At 44.8% G+C, this 20,180-nt stretch overlaps 1 protein-coding gene across 5 annotated transcripts in view; it reads left to right on the top strand.

Moving 5' to 3' along the window:
• The window catches only part of ARHGEF3 (Rho guanine nucleotide exchange factor 3), a 311,112-nt gene that overhangs the window by 266,650 nt on the left and 24,282 nt on the right, over positions 1–20,180 (top strand). For all 5 annotated transcript variants that reach the window (XM_069560635.1, XM_069560636.1, XM_069560637.1 and 2 more), the window contains 2 exons: positions 2,230–2,337; positions 19,722–19,892. In XM_069560635.1, the coding sequence (XP_069416736.1) occupies positions 2,230–2,337; positions 19,722–19,892 (279 nt within the window). The remainder of the gene's footprint in view (positions 1–2,229; positions 2,338–19,721; positions 19,893–20,180) is intronic.

A 20,180-nucleotide genomic window follows, 5' to 3' on the forward strand; every position in this document is an offset into this window, starting at 1 on the left:
AGAGAGCAGCCCAGAGTTTACTTCCAAATGGGTGAAGCCTTAGGAAGGGAGTTTTAATTACAATCTCATGTAGCGACACTGGGCACAACCTGCAGAGGGGCCGACATTTGCACTGTGCATGCTTCTTACAGCAGTGCAGAAAACACGCAGCTGACTGGCTCATGGAAAAAGGGCAGCAGAGTCAGCAGAGCCTTAGAAAAGTGACACAGCAAGTGAAACAAAGCCGGATCTTCCCTCATCCCACCAAGCATGCAAGGCTCCCTGCTCCCTTTTTAAAGCAAGATAACCCAGTTGGCATTTGCCCTTTAAACTCCCCAATTTGATATGGAACCTGTGTCCTAGGAGCTTTAGCCATTAATAAGAGACCTGGGAGTCAACGGGCTCTGAGGTGTGTGGCAGGAGTATATGAGACCGAATCCTGCTCCCCTAGGAAAGCCCTCTTCTTCTCACTTGCTGCAATGCAGTTTGTGCCGCCAAAGGTGGTATATCAAAACTCTGGCATTTTCAGCCAAAGCAGGAGCCATTTAGAAAAATTCAGGGGATGCTCAAGAGGCTGTGCGTGCGTGCAAGCATGCGTGTGCATGTGTGTGTGTGTGTGTGTGTGTGTCTATTCAGTAAGCCTGCCTGTGGTGCAGCTCTGACGTAAAAAATATTTTTAAAATCCTCCTCTGGGCACAGATACTCAGAAGCCAGGCACTGGACAGGGAGCATCCTTGAAGGGCACTGTCACCTGAAAACAGAGGGGCAATCGGATCTTTGTCTTCAGCATTTACATAATTATAATGTGATATTGCTCGTGTTGAGAGATTCATCCTTTGCATTTTGGGACTAAGCCTTCCTGGTGTTCGGAGAATTGCCTTCTGTCTGTTCAGCTCAGCATGCCAAGAGGCTGGAGAGGTCCCTAGCAGCCCGGATGCATTCTCTGTTTTGGGAAAGTATTTGCTTCAAGAAACCATGAAGTCACTCCTGGCTACATCGTGGAATTGTTTTGTGCTTTTTAAACAGCCTTTAGATTTTTTCTATTTGCCAGAAAGGTTGGGTCTGTTTCAGAGGAATCTTCTGTTTTCTAAGGCTGGCAAGGGCATAAAATGACATGAGAGTGTCTTGGCAGAACTCGAGATTCAGGCAAGATTTTCCCAAGCACCTACTATGTTCAAAACACCTTGCAGGGATATTCTAGAGAATCTTAACTCTCAAAACTTTGAAGGCAATGGCTGAAAAAGAAAGATGAACACCTGGAGGCTCCCTCTGGAAATGGTTGAGTTTCGCCACAACCACTGGCAAGTGTGGCTTTTTCCATCAAAATCTGGTGTCTTCATGTGCTGTCCAACATCTCCCGCAGGTCAGATGGAGCATAGGAAGACAAGGGTAACTGTTCTCTTTGTCAAGTGTTTTGTCTGTCATCCCTATCTTTTCCACAGCCTCTTGTTTTTATTTATGTAACTCTAATCTGCAGAGTCATTGGTTTAGGTAGGCTCCCCCACCCATCAGCTTGCTTTGGGGTAACTTGCAGATTTGTACATGTTTTATGTGGTGATAATTTTCATAACTTGTGGCTAGGTATAGTATAAAAACTAGTGCTTGTGGTAGGGCTTTCTCTCTATATTTTCTTTTTGCTGTCTAGTTGTTATTTATAAGTATTAATATGTGCATTTCAAATATATGGTAGGTACAAGAGGCTTTCTTAACAGCCTAGTAATAGAATAACTTCTTTAAAATATTTTTTTAATTTGGTGTACTAAAAGAGTCTTTGTGCTTTAGAAAAGCCATTGCATATTAGAAATTTGGACAGTGGCTTCAGGCAAGGTGGAGAAAAGGTTTTTTTAAAAAGATGAAACCAGAAGCATCAAAAGACAACCGCCCAACAAGGTCATTGGATGGGAAATTGGAGGCAGCTTTTGTCTGCAAGAGGGGTTGGAGAGAGTGATTCTTCTAAGTGGGAGCCTCTGATTTAGAAGCCGTCAGACACTGTTGGGGTGAAGGAATTTGCCTGTTTGCTGTCTGCTCAGAGACTGCCTCTGTTGACCCCAACCCACCCCCACCCCGACTATTTACCCTTTCCTGGCTCACCAGTCACCTTCACACAGCAGGAGTGAGATGAATACCATTTTCATTCTCCAGAGTGGTGTGCAGCCAGCCCCTTGTGGAGTGAGACATGACTGTGTGGTGGAGTTACATTCTCTTTGGAATTGACCTTGACAGTTTCCTTTTTTTTTTTTTTAACCCTAGGAGCCTAGTAATAAACGAGTCAAACCTCTTTCCAGAGTCACATCCCTCGCCAACCTCATCCCACCTGTGAAGGCCACGCCGTTAAAGCGCTTCAGCCAAACCCTGCAGGTAAGGACACGGTGGGCTCATGTTTGCAGAAAACCCTGTTGTGTGGGAGGAGACACCTCTGTCCTAGCCAGAACCTCCCCTGGTTTCAGTCTGACCTGAATCAATGCTTATTATTTGAGTAGAAGAGAGCAAGTGAGCAGACTGGAAGAGAAAGAGATGTTTTAAAGTTGGTGTCAGACTGAGTTCTTCAAGGTGTAACTGGAGGCATCATCTCTGTTGGGTCTTTCCTCACAGTTGTGTTTCAGAGACCCCATCCAGATGTACTTTCATAGGTATCCATTTGGTCCTAAAATATCTATGGGCCTCCCAAGAAAATCAGCGCCTGACCTCAGATGGAGGGCAAGAGAGCCTAGTGGCTTCGACGAGTGGCTTAGAGCCTCGCAGCATGTGAGAAGAAACTCAGCCCGCCCACTCATTTCTTATGGCCCTAGAGCTGAGAATGATTTTTGCTTTTTAAATTGGCTGCGGAAAAGCAATCCAAAGAGTAGTATTTCATAACGCATGAAGATGATTTGAAATTGCAGTGTCTGTAGCTGCAGTTGTGCAGGCACACAGGCGTGCCTAAATGTCCATGTGTTGTCTGTAGCTGCCGTGGCCCTACAAAGGCAGAGTCAAGTAGCTGTCACCCCGACCATATTGCCCACAACACCAAAAATATTTACTATTGGACACATTACAGAAAATGTTTGTTGCTCCCTGACTGAGGATAAGGGCCTGGGAGTAAAGTATCTTACTTCTGGGCTTGGCTCTGTCCCTCAAAGAGTTTGTCCCCTTGGGCAGGTAACTCCACACCTCTCTAGGTCTTGCCATTATTCCATGTGGGTACACTGGGCATGGTGCTGCCAGCTCGTCTAGAGAACCGCTGTGAAGACTTACAAAGTAATATGTTTCAAGGACCTAGCATGGTTCCTTGGCCCATGGTTCGTAATCACTGACTTCCTAACTAGTTAAGGTGTAAATATTAGCTACTGTAAAAATTCTTTGGTTAATTCAGGTGGTTGTAGTTCTTATTCATAACCTCCTGATAAAGTTTATCTTTTAAAGTGAACATTGAGGTTTTTTTTTTTTTTCCTTTCCCCAAAGGCCTTGGGCACCCAGTATGATAAAAATCCTTTCCCTATCATGAAAAGGCTCACCTTCTTCAGCTGAGTAGACTTGAGTCTGCCAGTTCCTTACATGTCCTGAATACTTTTGCTTAGCAATATTTTTTATCTTGACTTTCTGAGTTATTAAGAGAGTTGTGGGCCAGCACCCAAGGCATGTCCCAAGCTATGGAGACCAATGATTTGAGAGCTGTTTGAAGTCTCCCTCACCCGCTCCTGTCCTTGCTGTCACACCCAGCAGCCCAAGCTCTTCCCCCCTTTTTCCTGTCCACCCCTCAGTGCTCATCCCCTGCCCTTCGCATCCCTCTGTTAGCTCTGCTAATACTTCCTCTGAATGAATCCTCGTCTCATTACCAATAGGCTTGGCTCTGTGCTGGAACCTCTGGGCTCCCGGCTATCCCCTGATCCCCTTTGTGGGGGAACAGAGGAGGAAAAAAAAAACACAATAAGGTCATCCTGGGGAGCCAGATGAAGGGCTTTGAAGCTCATGAAGAAAAATGTGTTTACCTTCTCTCCCTGGTGACCAGTCTCTCAGCCCTCTGGCCAAGTTCATCACAGGCTTCCCCTGGAAGATTCATCACCGCCCTAGCCCCGCACATCTGGTCTTTTGCTGAGTTCTGCTTTTCAAAAATTCTTCAGCCTGTCGATTGCCATTTCACCCTTTCCTTTCCATCTCAGTGGTGGTGGCTCGAGGTCACCGTAGTTACTTCCTCCCTTGATTACAGTCTCCATGTTGCCTGCCATCTCTTCCCCTTGTCTCTCCGAGGACAGTCCACCCTGTGCCCCAGGAAGGCCTTTGCTCACTCCACAAGCATTTAGGCGGGCTCTACTCCCTGCCCTCATGTCACTTACATCCTAGATAGGGTTGCCTTCTAGTCACATCTGGCCCTCGGTTGTGTTTTGTTTGGCTGCACGTTGTTGTGAGCTCACATTTAGAAATCAAAAGAGTCCTTGTAACAATCTGGACTTCTGGCTTCTTTTGAGGAATTGGACCACCTAGCATGCTGGGCCTGTGTTCTCACATGGCAATTATGAGCCGTACCTAAGTAGCCAGTCAGCATTCACCTACAGATGTCCCCACTTCTCCCAGCTATCCTCCCAACACCTGGCCTCTTCACTCAGTGTCATCAGCTTGCCTGGCCTGCAGGCTCCACATTTGTGCTCACAATTCTAGGGAGAGCGCTGTCTATGCCTCCTCACCACAGCCCAGCCCCGACATAAAGTGCCATCTTCCATTGTCTTTCCTTCAGCTCCCCAGGAAACCTTTAATTTTTTTCTCTTGTTTCTACTCTACACAGATCCCACACAGGGAACACTGCAGGAAATATTTAATCACCTTGCAAATTTGCCCTGACCTAGAGAACTGGGGCAAAGAGAAATCGAGCCATGTCTGAAATCCAACAGACTGAGGCCAGACTTGAGGGGCTGGATCTGACATGTGGATATTGGTTTCTAAAACCTCAAAGAATTATTTTGGCAAAATAATTTTTAACTTGTTTAAAATACCAGGATAAAGAGCTAATCCCAGGTTCTGTTTATTGGGCAGAAACAACCAGACAGAAACAGAATGATTATTCATAATGGTTATGTCCACAAACACAGAGAAAACTTGAACAATGTCTTTATGCTGTGAGTGTGTCTTTGGTGGGGGTCAATAAATGGAAATATGCCCCTGAGGTTGTATGCAGAGTTAGACAGCCTCGTTTGCAGGATGATCTGCAAAGCTTGGAGTATGTCATCTTGCCCCCACCTATCTCCCTGTAAGTCACCTTGGCACATGCAGTGCAAATTCTGCAGAATTACTTCCAGTCCTAGCATCCCAATAATTGCCTCCTGGCTTTATTGCTTCCTTCCCCACAGCTAGAGCGGGATAGGTGTTAATGTAGCCTGAGGAGCAGGGAGGGTGGGGGAGGGGGCCCTAAAGGGAGTACTCCGTGTGCCAAGTTCACTGCCTTCCTCATTTTGCCTCTGGTGGTCCTTATGCCCCTCTACAATGGGAGAAACAGAAAGAAAAGCCACAGGGCAGCTCCAAGCCTCACGGCAGTCAATTCATTCCTTACCCATATGTGTGTGTTCTTTTTCTCCAACTTCCCGAAACAGCACAGTGCTGGAATGGAGCAGCTTGCTTCTCTGTGGCAGTATCCTTGCCCCTGGCTCCTGGCCTTTAGAGATAGCTATTCGGCCTCTCAGGGTACATTCCTTTTATCGTAGGAGGAGAGATGACTTAGGCCCAAACCCAGTGCTTTAATTGATAGTAGAACACTTAGACCCTGATGCTTGGAGGGATTGGGGGCAGAAGGAGAAGAGGGCAGCAGAGGATGAGATGGTTGGATGGCATCACCGACTCAATGGACAGGAGTTTGAACAAACTCCAGGAGATGGTGATAGACAGGGAAGCCTGGTGTGCTGCAGTCCATGGAGTTGAAAAGAGTCAGACGTGACTGAGTGACTGAACAAGAACAGAACTCTGAGCAGGCCTTCCTCTGGCTTCCCGGAAGGGTGTCAGGAGAGCTCGGGGCTGGCAGCCTCTTCCAAAAAGGTTAAGGGCCGTGTCGCAAATGTAAGTGGTCCTTGGAGCCACAGTTCAGGAGGACACTGCAGGACTTGTTCTCTGTGGCCTCCTCCCTACCCCCACCCCATGCCCCTGTGGACCCGGGTCTTGGGCCCCGGCACAAAGGCGGCATTTGTGGAGGTCAGAGAGGGAGCGCGGACTGCATGGCGCTCCGTCTGCTTCTGACCGGGGAGGTTAGCGCTGCTGCTCGGCTGAAGCAGATATCCAGATCCCTCTGTGCCTATAAATCCCCTCCCTGGGCTGCCCAGCTCTGGAAGGGGCTTGTGTGCTCTCACTCATGTGGAGTGAGGAAGGCGGAAGGCGAGCTGCCTTGGAGGCGAGCTGCCTTGGCCGGTCAGTCGCTCGCCGAGGCCGCCTCCCCCGTCACAGCTGCGCGGCTGGGGGACTCATTTGGGCCGGGTCCAGGGCATGCTATGGGGTGCTGTGTTCCCTACACGGCCACTGAGCCCTCTGTTCTCTTTGAACTGTATTTCTTTTCCCTTATAAAAGTGTGTGTTCATTATGGAAAAATACAGAAAAGAGGAAAGAGAAAGATTCCACTCCCAAACAAGCCCTGTTAATATTTTATAATTTCCTTTCAGTGTTATTCTAGGTCTGTCTATGAAGCTTAAACACTCTGAGGCTAATCTGGGGTTACTCACAGTCTGCCAGCCTTATCTTTGTGTTATCTGTTTACCTTTGGATTTATTCCTCCCCCTTGCCACCCCCAGGGACTGTGGATGACCAGTTTCTCTTGCATCTCTATTGATCTTTGCTTCACATATTTCCAAGCTGCACCGTTAGGTGTATAAAGGTTCCTCTTCATCTCCTGAAAGTTTTGTACCTTTTACTAAAGTTAAATATTTCTGTTTCTTTCTCTCAATGCTTTTTTATTGGATTTTCTTTTGTTTTTGTCTTTTCATGCATTTTACCTGCTGTTTCTTGTTCATCTCTTCTTTTCTTCCTCCCTTTGTCATTTAGCTAGATGAAAGTTTTATTGTGGCTTAAGGGAAATGTTATATCACAGTTAGAAAATATGATCTTAATTACTAAGTATATATTATTCCAACATGATGTGATTTATTTTATATAATCAGTCTCCTATTAATGGATATTTACATTGTAAATATTTTATATCATTAAGTACTTATGTTGAATTTTTTAATGACATTTCTCCTATTTTTTTAAAGTGCCTTCCATTTTGCTTTCTTTTCTGATTATATAACATCATAGTCAGAAAAGGGAATAAAAGTTCTTGTAACCCCATCTTCCCATTACTGAAAAACTTTTATTAATATTTTGGTATATACTTGTGTAGTCTTTTCTTTTACTGTTAATATATACTGCATTTATACTTTTTAAAAACAAAATTATAATCATACTATTTTTAACTTACTTTTGTCTTAACCATATAAAATAACTCATGGTATAAGGACCTTTTTTCTTGTCATTAAACATTTTTCATTAGCTCTAGTTTTAAGAGATAATGGGTTCATATAGTGTTTTGTCAAAAGGATGTATGTTTATTCAATCACCCTTCTGTTGTTGGACATTTCAGTTGTTTGCATTTTTCTGCCATTATAGATAATCACAAATCTAAGCCATCTAATATCCCTGTTAAACCTCAGTTTTTTTTTTTTTAATTTTATGTAGGAGTGTAGTTGATTTACAGTTCCATGTTAGTTTCAGGTGTTCAGCTAAGTGATTCAGTCATACACATATATGCATTCTTTTTCAGATTCTTTTCCCATGTAGGTTATCACAGAATGTTGCGTAGAGTCTCCTGTGCTATGTGGTAGATCCTTGTTGATTATTTTATATGTAGTAGTGTGTATATGTTAATCCCTAACTCCTAATTTATCCCTGCCCCCTACCCCCACATTTCCCCTTTGTAACCATAAGTTTGTTTTTGAATTCTATAAGTCTGTTTCTGTTTTGTAAATAAGTTCATTTGTATCATGTTTTTTAAGATTCCGCATATAAGTGATATCATATGACATTTGTCTTTTTCTCTCTGACTTAAATGCATCCACGTTGTTGCAAATGGCGCTATTTTATTATGGTTGAGTAATATCCCATTGTATATATGCACCGCATCTTCTTTATTCATTCCTTTGTCGATGGACGTTTAGGTTGCTTCCATGTCTTAGCTATCGTAAATAGTGCTGCAGTGAACATTGGGGTGAATGAATCTTTTCGAATTCTTGTTTTCTCTGAGTTTGCCCAGGAGTGGGATTGCTGGATCATACAGTAGTTCCCTTTTTAGTTCCCACCGGAGAAGGTGATGGCACCCCACTCCAGTACTCTCTCCTGGAAAATCCCATGGATGGAGGAGCCTGGTAGGCTGCGGTCCATGCGGTCGCTAAGAGTCAGACATGACTGAGCGACTTCACTTTCACTTTTCACTATCATGCATTGGAGAAGGAAATGGCAACCCACTCCAGTGTTCTTGCCTGGAGAATCCCAGGGACGGGGGAGCCTGGTGGGCTGCCATCTATGGGGTCGCACAGAGTCGGACACGACTGAAGTGACTTAGCAGCAGCAGCAGCAGTGGTTTAAATGGGTTCCCTTTTCTCCACACTCTCTCCAGCATTTATTGTTTGCAGGCAATTTGATGATGGCCATTCTGACTAGTGAGAGGTGATTTGCATTTCTCTGATAATTAGTGACGCTGAGCATCAAGCCTCTACTTTTGATGTATACCTGTCTTGGGCAGAATTGCTTCTCCATGTTCTCACATACTAATTCTAAACTCATAGTCATATTTCTCTTTGTCTTTGAGCAAGGGTGCAGGGGCTCGTGTTGGGTCTGAAATGGCTCAGAGATGATGAGGGTAAAGGGGAGAAAGGACATTTGAGGTGTGAGGAAGAAGTGTGGGAAGAAAACCAGAAACCAAACCGCCTGTCTGGAAGGTAAGAATGTAGCTGAGGACTAACTTGTATTCCGTGTTAAAAGGAACTCCTGAGTTTCTGCTGTTCCTGGAATAATAGTTTATTGTAACAGTTGACTACTGTAATTTAAAGCTTGTCATTTTAAATTTCGTCCTAACATCTTTCATTAGTTCAGTGTTTACAATCAGCTTAGTTCAGTGTTTACAATCAGCCAAGTTCTGTGCAAGGTCCTTTATATTCATAGCCTCATTCTCAACTCTGCAGGGTAGGTTTCATCAGGACTTTATAGGGAAAAAACCTGAATGTGCCCAAAGTCATGCAGCCAGTCATGCTAGAGCTGGATTCTGTAAGGTTTGGCAATGCCTCTGCTGTGGTAGGCTTTTATAAAGTCAGTTTGGTCCTAATAGCACCTGCAGCTTGCCAGGATCTAAAAGTAATAGCCAGATTTTCAGTCTAGAGCATCCTACCTCACTGCTGTTCCTTATGCTTTGTTTGCTTATGTGGTAGTGAGAGTCATCATTCCATTTCAGCCTGTGGAATATTTTACCATTACCATTATTGTGCAGAAGCCATCTTTTTATGGTGCCCAGTGAAGATGTTCAGGCTGCTTGCCCAAGGCTCTGAAAGACTTCCTAATTCCTGGCTGGCACTAAGCAAAGTGTACGATATTTTCTCCACACCTGAAACAAATATTTTCTTCAGCTGTCATTCACATCTACTCAGAATGTCTCCCAACTAAAAAAAGGTTTGTCCTCATACTAGATCTTGCAGGTTTGACGTTTATCGATTGTGAATTGGTCTAGTGCCGTTTACCATGTTTTTAATGTGCATTAATCTGAACTGGATACCATACTGTGATTTTGTTGATAGCACCACTTCTGACTCAGTGTTCATGGTCTTGCACATTTCTCTGCTGATTGTGTTTTCCCTTCATTACTATCTCTTTATTATGGAAAATCTGGAAAATAAACGTAGCTGCTGCTGCTGCTGCTGCTGCTGCTGCTGCTGCTGCTGCTAAGTCGCTTCAGTCGTGTCCGACTCTGTGCGACCCCATAGACGGCAGCCCACCAGGCTCCCCAGTCCCTGGGATTCTCCAGGCAAGAACACTGGAGTGGGTTGCCATTTCCTTCTCCAATGCATGAAAGTAAAAAGTGAAAGTGAAGTCGCTCAGTCATGTCTGACTCTTGGCAACCCCATGGACTGCAGCCCACCAGGCTCCTCCGTCTATGGGATTTTCCAGGAGAGAGTACTGGAGTGGGGTGCCATTGCCTTCTCCAGAAATAAACGTAGAGACGTGTGAAAATGAAAATAAAAATCCTCCATAGTCAGGGCTTCCCTGGTGGCTCAATGGTTAAAAAAAAAAAAATCCTCCTGCCAATGCAGGAGACACGGGTTCAGTCCCTGATCTGGAAGGATCCCATATGCCTCAGAGCAACTAAGCCTGGGAGCCACAGCTACTGAGCCCTAGAGCCCATGTGCCACAGCAAGAGAAGCCACCATGAGATGCCCTCACGTAGCGACTAGAGAGGAGCCCCCACTTGCCACAACTAGAGAAAAGCCCAAGCAGCAGACCCACCACAGCCAAAAATAAAAACAAATAAATAAAATAAAAATCACCCATAGTCCCACCATTCAGGGGTAACCCCTGTTATCATTTGCAATTTAAATAGGGGTCTTTCTTCTCTTCCTTAACTCTACTTGTGAGACTTTCCTATTTTCATTAAGCATATCTTAAAAAAGAATGTTTTTTCCAAGTTTTATTAGCATATAACTTGACATATGGCTGTACTGTGTAAGTTTAAAGTATACAGCATAATTTGATTTGTATGTATTGTGACATGATTACCACAACAGGTTAACATTCATCATCTCATAGATACAAAGAAAATAAAACAGTATTCTCTCAGGAAGAATGCTTTACGGATTTGCATGTCATCCTTGTTCAGGCCCTTCTCTGCATGGCTCTGCCCTTAGGAAATGAGCTGCCAAAATGAGCACAGAAGAATGCTTTTAACAACCGTGCAATATTCCATTGGGTGATCACACTGTAATTTATTGAACTAATCCCTATTGTCAGGTATTTTAGGCTCTTTCCACATCTTTTGCTTTTATAGTGTTTTCTCCTCCTAAAAGTTACCTTAGTGGAGGTCCCATGTAGAGGTATTTAGTCCAAGTAGTTTAGACAAGTGTCTGCTATTTGCTGATAAATGAAGTCATATAAACAAGTACTAATGGCAGCAGAGCAGTCAGTGGTGAAATAACAGTGATAGGTCATACCCTTTTCCTATGATCACCTACCAGGCACTTGGCCAAACCCTTGATATGCTTTATCTTATCAAATCCTCACTACTACTTTGTGAGGCATTTATTACTATGTCCCTTCCCTTCTACAGATAATCTGCCTCCAATGCAGGAGATGTGGTTCGATCCCTGGGTCAGGAGGATCCCCTGGAGAAGGAAATGGCAACCCACTCCAGTATTCTTGCCTAGGAAATCCCATGGACGGAGGAGTCTGGCAGGCTACAGTCCGTGGTGTTGCAAAAGAGTCAGACACAACTGAGTGACTAAAACAATTTACAGGTAAAGAAACTGAAATCCAAAGAGATTTCCAAGGTCCCTCAGCCACTGAAGTGACTTCACACCAGGTCTGTTTTACTCCACAGCCTGTGTTCTTAACCCATGTTTTGGAGTTTCGTAGTTGAAAGGCTAGACTCAGTTCCCTTCCAGCATGTACCTATGCCAGTCACTTAATCCTCTGATAGTTGGGTTTTTTATCTATCAAAACGGGGCAAAACATGAGAACCTGTCCAATGCCTCTGTCAGGATTAGTATGTGATGTAGCTCAGTTGTGTCTGACTCTTTGCAACCCCATGGACTGTAGCCTACCAGGCTCCTCCATCCATGAGATTTTCTAGCCTAGAGTACTAGAGTGGGTTGCCATTTCCTTCTCCAGGGGATCTTCCTGACCCAGGGATCGAACCCAGGTCTCCTGCATTGTAAGCAGATGCTTTACCGTCTGAGCCACCAGGGAAATCCTGTCAGGATTAGAATCTGAGGCAAATGTGATAGAGGCTTCATAGCTGATAAATGTTATTTCTCAATTTAAATTAATTACTCTAATCAAATTTTGTGAAAGAGTCTCCTCCAGGACACTGAGAACCTTTCCCCATTCCCCCCACCACCACTGTACTTTCTGGTTTAATCCATTGTAGTAGCAGCACAGACGCATGCATTCCTCTTACAGTCCCACCCTGACCTCCAGTCCATTTAACTGTAAGTCGTCTGCTGCAAAATAGCAATGGTCAGTGTAGAGGATTTCCCTGGCTCGAACTCTTTATTGGAGTGCGTTATCTTTGGCCATAGAGACCTTCTGTTTTGGGAAAAGGACAAGGGAGTGCCCCACTGAACAGGGAGCAAATCTGTTCCATCATGCCTATCATGCCGGGTCTACATTTCCTCTGACACGTGTAAAGGCTTTTTCCCCACCTCCAGCATCTTTTCCATATACCCAGCCCAGGCATAAACGTGAGCACCCATTTCCTCAATCTGCAGTATCTGCGCCTGCTATGGCCATTGTTATTGTAGCTGCCAGTAGTTATGAGCTTTGGGTTTTTGACAGATTTGCTGGGCTGGTTTCCCTCATGGAAACTCTTGTTTGTTCTGGAACATTTTTTATTCCAGGCCCAGATTCCCCACAACGAGGGGTATCGCTGTGCATGTTTCTGTTTTGTATCCAGTCCCTCCCAGGGCTGAGTCCCTTACTTTGAAGTGAGCCTCTCCTGCTCACCCTGTACTCCTGGCATCTAGTGGTTAGAGGTGAGGATCATATTAAACATCCTGTGCTACCTAGGACAGCCCCTCACAACAAAGGCTGTTCTGGCCCAAGACGTTAGTGGTGGCAAGGTGGGGAGTCTCTGCCGCAGGCCGAGAAGTAGCCTGACCCTCATCTGTTTGGGCGCACACATCCCATGATGCTTAAATCTTACCCTAGAGGAAGCAAGGTAGGATATTGGTTAAAAATTGTAACGTGTTGGGGCAGCTGGACTCAAACAGACCAGATGTGGGTTGTCATCCTGAATTCACTGTTGACCTGGTTTAAATTCTGGAGCACCATTCATCAGCTACATGACCTTCAGCAAAGCATCACTCTCTCTGAGCCTCAAGTTCTCTCATCTAAAAACATGGGTAGGAATCCTCACCTTTTGGACAGAGGAGATTAAAGCCCCCCTCACAGGCAAGCAATGACATTCCCTCATTAAACAAACTTGTTGAGGACCACCATGTGCCAGTGCAGATGACTCCATCGGTGAATAGAACAGATGGAGATCCTTGGCCTTCAAGGAGCTTACCTTCTCCTGGGAGGAAACAGACATGTCAGAATTGAACTAGTAAGTGATATCCCAGAGCGCATGGTGACCCAAGAGCCAGAGCAGGGGGGTGGCCGGTAGTGGGGCACTAGAAGGCATGCGGCTGTTCTCCTCTCCCAAGGCAGCCTCCTCTTTGGGTTTTTCCTCCCAACAGCAGTCACCTTGTTCTCCCCTAGCTCCAGTTCTTTCATCTAATTGTGCTGAGCTGTGCTAGTGACTGGTGAGGGTGTGGTCAGCCCCACCCATGAGCATGGCTTGGGGCTGGTTGGCTGTGAGTTGCCTCCAGGGCCAGTCAGCCGCTGACCACACACCTGTCTGGCATTCTTTATTTCTTTCGGATTCTTCCTTTCAGCATCCTTCCCCCCTTCAAAGTTGAGTTTGAAAAAGACAAAATGTTTGTTTTCGTCCATCCTAATTAAATTAGTGCACAATTGCGCTCATCTCACACACTGGCTAAGTAGCACTCAAAATTCCCCAATCGAGGCTTCAACAATATGTGGACCGAGAACTTCCAGATGTTCAAGCTGGATTTAGAAAGGACAGAATAACCATAGATCAAATTGGCAACATCTGTTGGATCATCAAAAAAGCAAGAGAGTTCCAGAGAAACATCGACTTCTACTCTATTGACTGTGCCAAAGCCTTTGACTGTGTGGATCACAACAAACTGTGGAAAATTCTTAAAAAGATACCAGACCACTTCACCTGCCTCATGAGAAATCTCTGTGCAGGTCAAGAAGCAACAGTTAGAACTGGACATGGAACCATGGAATTGGGGAAGGAGTACATCAAGGCTGTATATTGTCACCCTGTTTGGTTAACTTTGCAGAGTACATCATGTGAAATGCCAGACTGGATGAACCACAAACTGGAATTGAGATTACCGGGAGAAATATCAATAATCTTATATATATGCAGATGAACCACCCTTATGGCAGAAAGTGAAGAGGAACTGAAGAGCCTCTTGATGGAAGTGAAAGAGGAGAGTGAAAAAGTTGGCTTAAACGTCAACATTCAAAAACAAAGATCATGTCATCCGGTCCTATCACTTCATGGCAAATAGATGGGGAAACAATGCAAACAGTGAGAGACTTAATTTGGGGGGCTCCAAAATCACTGCAGATGGTGACTGCAGCTGTGAAATTAAAGGATGCTTGCTCCTTGTAAGAAAAGCTATGACCAAACTAGACAGCATATTAAAAAGCAGAGACATTACTTTGCCAACAAAGGTCCATCTAGTCAAGGCTACGGTTTTTCCAGCAGTCATGTATGGATGTGAGAGTTGGACCATAAAGAAAGCTGAGCACCAAAGAATTGATGCTTTTGAATTGTGTTGGAGAAGACTCTTGAGAATCCCTTGGACAGCAAGGAGATCAAACCAGTCAACCCTAAAGGAAATCAGTCCTGAATATTCATTGTAAGGCCTGATGCTGAAGCTGAAGCTCCAACACTGTGGCCACCTGATGCAAAGAACTTACTCGCTGGAAAAAATCCTAATACTGGGGAAGATTGAAGGCAGGAGGAACAGGGGATGACAGAGGATGATATGGTTGGATGGCATCACTGACTTGATGGACGGACATGAGTTTGAGCAAGCTCTGGGAGTTGGTGATGGACAGGGAAGCCTGGCATGCTGCAGTCCACGGGGTTGCAAAGAGTCAGGCACAACTGAACTGAACTGAATTAAAGGTGTCAATCAGAAGTTTGCTTAATCAAAGAGCCAGTCATTATTCCTAAAACTGAGCAAATGTATGCCTTCTTCTTAACTTGAACTCTGAGAAGACTGGTTCCCATATCACCAAAACCTCCTCATGAAGCATGATTTGCCTGTAAACAGCAGGTGCATGCAGAGTAAGTCACTTCAGTCATGTCCAACTCTGCAGCACTATTAATAGTAGCCCAGCAGGCTCCTCTGTCCATGGGAGTCTCCAGGTAGGAATACTGGAGTGGGTTACCATTTCCTCCTCCAGGGGATCTTCCTGACTCAGGGATGGAACTCAAGTCCCTTATGTCTCCTGCATTGGCAGGCAGTTTCTTTACCACTAGCACCACCTGGGATGCCCAAACAGCAGGTACAACCCCTATAGTGGAAAGAGCTCAGGTTTTGGACTCCCGCAGATCTAGTATTGTATCCTGAACCAATACCTTAGCCTTCCTGAGCCTCAGTTTACTCATAAGTAAAATGGGAATAAACTTCCACCTTGCAGGGTGCTTGTGAGGATTGGAGAGAATTTATGAGAAGTGCTAAGCAGGGGCAGGTATATAATGGTCCCTCTGTGATCTATGGGCTTCCCTGATAGCTCAGTTAGTAAAGAATCCACCTGCAATGCAGGAGACCCCAGTTTGATTCCTGGGTCAGGAAGATCCCTTGGAGAAGGCATAGGCTACCCACTCCAGCATTCTTGGGCTTCCCTCGTGGCTCAGCTGGTAAAGAATCCACCTGCAATGCAGGAGACCTAGGTTCTATCCCTGGGTTGGGAAGATCCCCTGGAGAAGGGAAAGGTTACCTTCTCCAGTATTCTGGCCTGGAGAATTCCATGGACTGTATAGTCCATGGGGTCGCAAAGAGTTGGACATAACTGAGTGAATTTCACTTTCAGTTTTCTGTGATCTCTGTGGTGAACTTCATCCCTGCCCCTTCCACTTTAGCCCCCGAGCCTAGCAGTCGGGCAGTAAGGAAACACAACGCCAGGAATTCTTAGAGATAGGACTCACCTAGTATAGCTCACTTGTCTGTTTTTTCCCCAAAAACTGCAACAGTAGAAAATCTCCAACTCTGGGAAATTTTTCAATAAAAACATAAAAATATGTCCAATCCTATGTTCAGAACATGAAACTGAAATTAAGATGTATTTTTTCCCTGTCAGATCGATAATAATATCATGTTGATGAGTGTGTAGGAAAGGAACTATCATATGCCCTTCTGGGGAGTATCAAGTTGAACAGACTATTTGAAGGTCAGTTTGGCAGTACATATCAAACATTAAGAAGTGGCTACTTCTCAGACCAAGGAATTCTATTTAAGGAGTCTGCCTTACAGAAATACCAGCACAAATACCTAAAGGATGTTCACTGAGTCAATTTTTATAATAGCCAGACACTGGAAACGATTTTAATGTCCATCAGTTGTAGGTTGATTAAATCCATGTGGTTCATCCAGATTATGGGGCACTAACACTTTGTAGCCATTACAAAGAATGGGTGACTTAAGAGGTACAAACTATATAAAATAAATAAGCTACAGGGATATATTGTACAGCACAGGGAATATAGCCAATATTTTATAATAACTATAAATGAAATCTGATCTATAACATTTTGAATTACTATGTTGTATACCTGAAGCTAATACAATATTGTAAACCAACTGTACCTCAGTTTTTAAAAAAAAGATTGGGTGACTTCAGGGTGATGAAAATGTTTTCAAACTAGAGGTGGTGGTTGCATGTACTGTGAATGTACTAAAGTCCACTGAATTGTTCACTGTGAAAGTGGTTAATTTCATGTGATGTGCATTGTACCTCCATAAATCTTATTTTTGTTAAGAATGAGTCTTTTAACATGGAGAGACATGTTGTTGGGTAAAAAGAGATGTGTTTTCTGTGAATGTTAGCAAATGCATAGAAAAGGTTCAGAAAGATCTCAAACAAACCTACAGCAGTTACTTCTAGAAAGTGGACTTAGAAAAATGAGGGGATTTGTACTTAATTTTATGTACTTTTATATGAAAATTCAAAGTTAGCATACAATACTTTGAACCTGGTAGCGGAGAGGGGAAATTTGAAGTTGGTCAGGGACTGAAACCGTTAACAAAGAAGGCAGTTGATGTTCTCAAGTGAAAGTGGAAAATGTCTTTCATTTTGAATCTTCCTTTTCGTGTTTTCCTCCCTTTCTGCTCTTCAGTTCCCACCCCAGCTGGCATCAGAACTGCAAACTGAGATGAGAGAGTCTCTTGATGACTCACTTTGCTTGTTTTGACCTTTCCGTGCCTGTAGCTAATTGATTTTTAGTGCTGGAGGGATCTGCGAGCATTAATCTGGTCACTGTTTATTATAAGGGCCTGTTTTCAAGAGATCCCAAGGATTTGCAAGGTACTGTTAGTGAACTGTATTTGGAGCAAGTGCTTTCTTGGCCAGCCCTGGGCTGGTCCGGTGATCGTGAGCTCATCCCTGAGCCCAGAAGCTCACAGACACCTGTGCCAGCCTGCAGAGCAGTGTTGCTGTTTGAAGCTTCCTGCTTCCAGGAAGTTGTGGTTGTACTCTGAAGCCCCTTGGCAGTCTCTTTTTAAATTTTTCATATTTACTCATTATTCTTGATTGATGAAAAATTGTAAACTAGGTAAAAAAATACCCATAATGTAATCAGACGAAAACAATAGCTTTTTGTGGCGTTCTTCTGTATCTTCGCTCATGTGCACTTTTTCATAAAGTGTTCATGTGCAGATTTGAATTCTGTTTTTATTTTGATTTACAAAGAAGGGATTTTTAGCTGTTAAACTATCTCAAAAAAAAAAAAGCCACAGAACTATCTCAGAATTGTCTTAATAGCTAGATAACATTCTATCAAGCAGATGTGCGTATATGTGTGCAGGCTCTTTGTGACCCGAAGGACTGTAGCCCGCCAGGCTCCTCTGTCCATGGGGATTCTCCAGGCAAGATTTCTGGAGTGGGTTGCAAGCCCAGAGGATCTTCCCAACCTAGGGATCATACCCAAGTCTTCTCCTGTGCCTCCTGCATTGACAGGCGGATTCTCTACCATAGTGCCACCTGAGAAGCAGATGAATTCTAATGTACTCAGCAATGTTATGGATAGTTCTTTTAAAATATACTTTCTTAAATTTTATCGTTGAATCTCAAAATATTTGAAAGCTACCTTAGAAGGTCTCAGTGATGATGACTCATATTTCACATGCAAAATCAGTTCCTAATGACCATAAGTATCATGAAGTGTGATCATCACTCTACCAGAGATATGTCCAAATGGTTCTGGGAAAGGATGGGAGAACATTGGTACAGGCTCCCTAGAGGAGGTGTTTGCATTATACCTATCCCAAGGACAGTTAGGAGTTCACCAGCAAGGCAAGGAGAGAAAAGCATTCCAGAAAAAGAAGACTGCTTGAAGGAAGCACAGCTAGTGGGAGAGCATTCATTTAGGGCATATCCGGCAGATAACCGCGTAGAGCTGGAGAATGGGGGCTCGTGGTTGAATGCTAGGAGGTGATCCTAGATGTACAGACTGTGGGCAGATTACAGGAGGACTTGCCCAACTAAGGAGTTGGAACTTCACATTGAAGGCCATAGACATGTGGCCACAGCCATGGCAGGGAACTCTTGCTAAATAAGAATGTGACTTTTGAGCACAGCAACACCTCGTTGCTTTGGCAACATTTCCAATAAGTGTGTTGAAATCTTCTAGGATGAAGGCTGAAGATGATGCACTCAGCTTTCTTCTTGATCATTTGCATTTGTCAAGAGAAAGCACTGTGCTGGCATGTCTCAGCCACCCGGGAAGACTTTGGATGATTAGACCACCCCAAAGTCCACTAGAACCTCTTTGGAAAATAAGAAAAATAAGACGAGACTGGTGTCCTTTGCTGCCAGGATGGTAACTGACAGAACCACAGCTGAGGTGAATGTAAACCGAAAGGGGAGTGTATCAGCCCCTTAGTCTTTGCATGACTCTTCCTGGCTTCAATCACACTGAGATCCAGGGGCTCAGATGGTGTTGGTAGAGCTTGCTGTTCCCTTCCTCCCCACTGTGAACTCTCCTTCTTTTGTTCTGTGTATCCCTTTATGCCCTCCTGTAGTATACACAATCTTCTGTGTGACCAGAGTGAGTTGCTGCAAGAAACTGCTGCTAACGTTATCTTTTGAGTTTATAGTCCTGAAGGAACGGTCGTCTGTTCTTTCTCTCATGGAGCACACAGCAAATTCCAGGGAATTAGGTCCCCTCTCTGAACCAGGCTGGTGGGGTACTCTGATTGATCAGATCTGGGGGAGTCTGCCCAAATGAAGTGACAGGGGTTACCCAAGGAGAGTGGGCTGTGTTCCCAGGAGAGTCTGCCTACTAGCCAGATGTTGGGTTGGTTTGTGTTTTGGAGAACATTCACTTCTGTTAACCTTTGTTCTTCTCGAGAGCGGAGGTGTCCACTGAAGAAAGCAGAGCCCATCCCTTGACTGCGAGCTGCCTGTGTGCACGCATTTGACCTGAAGTGCTCTTATGCTATGGTACACAGGGTTAGCCCAGTCTCGCAGAACGGATACTCCCAGCACGTCTCTGAAAGCGGCCCCTTGCCCAATTTTCCTTAGCACGTAGGCGAGAGACAATGCCTTACTTCCCGCGGGCCTCGTGGCATTTTCCTCTCCTCCTTGCACATGTCTGATTTATGTTCTGTCAGTGACAGGAAGCCACTCAAATGATCCACGCAGTCCTGCTGCTGTGCCTGTGACGGTTTGTTTTTCTCATTGTTCAGCGGTCCATCAGCTTCCGCAGTGAGAGCCGTCCCGACCTCCTGGGCCCCCGACCCTGGTCCAGGAATGCTGCCCCCTCGAGCACAAAGCGGAGAGACAGCAAGCTGTGGAGTGAGACCTTCGATGTGTGCGTCAATCAGATGCTCACGTCCAAGGAAATCAAACGGCAGGAGGTAGGCTGGGGCCCCTGGAGTTGGGGGTGTGTTTGGAACAAGGTGCACTATGGGTGAGAGCCAGGCCGCATCTATGCCCCTGTCTCCAAGTGAGTTCTTCACCGCATCCTTAGAAGGAGGGCGAATGGGGATGTCAGACCTTGTAAGGGACCGAGAAGCCAGTATCCAGCCGGTTTGGTATGGCCCTGACTTTAAAAAAAAAACTGATGTGGGGACTTCCCTGGTTGTCCAGTGGCTAAGACTTGGTGCTCCTAGTGCAGAGGGCCCAGGTTCCATCCCTGGTCAGAG

Source organism: Ovis canadensis, chromosome 19 (genome assembly GCF_042477335.2).
Source record: "Ovis canadensis isolate MfBH-ARS-UI-01 breed Bighorn chromosome 19, ARS-UI_OviCan_v2, whole genome shotgun sequence".
Classification (NCBI taxonomy): domain Eukaryota; kingdom Metazoa; phylum Chordata; class Mammalia; order Artiodactyla; family Bovidae; genus Ovis; species Ovis canadensis.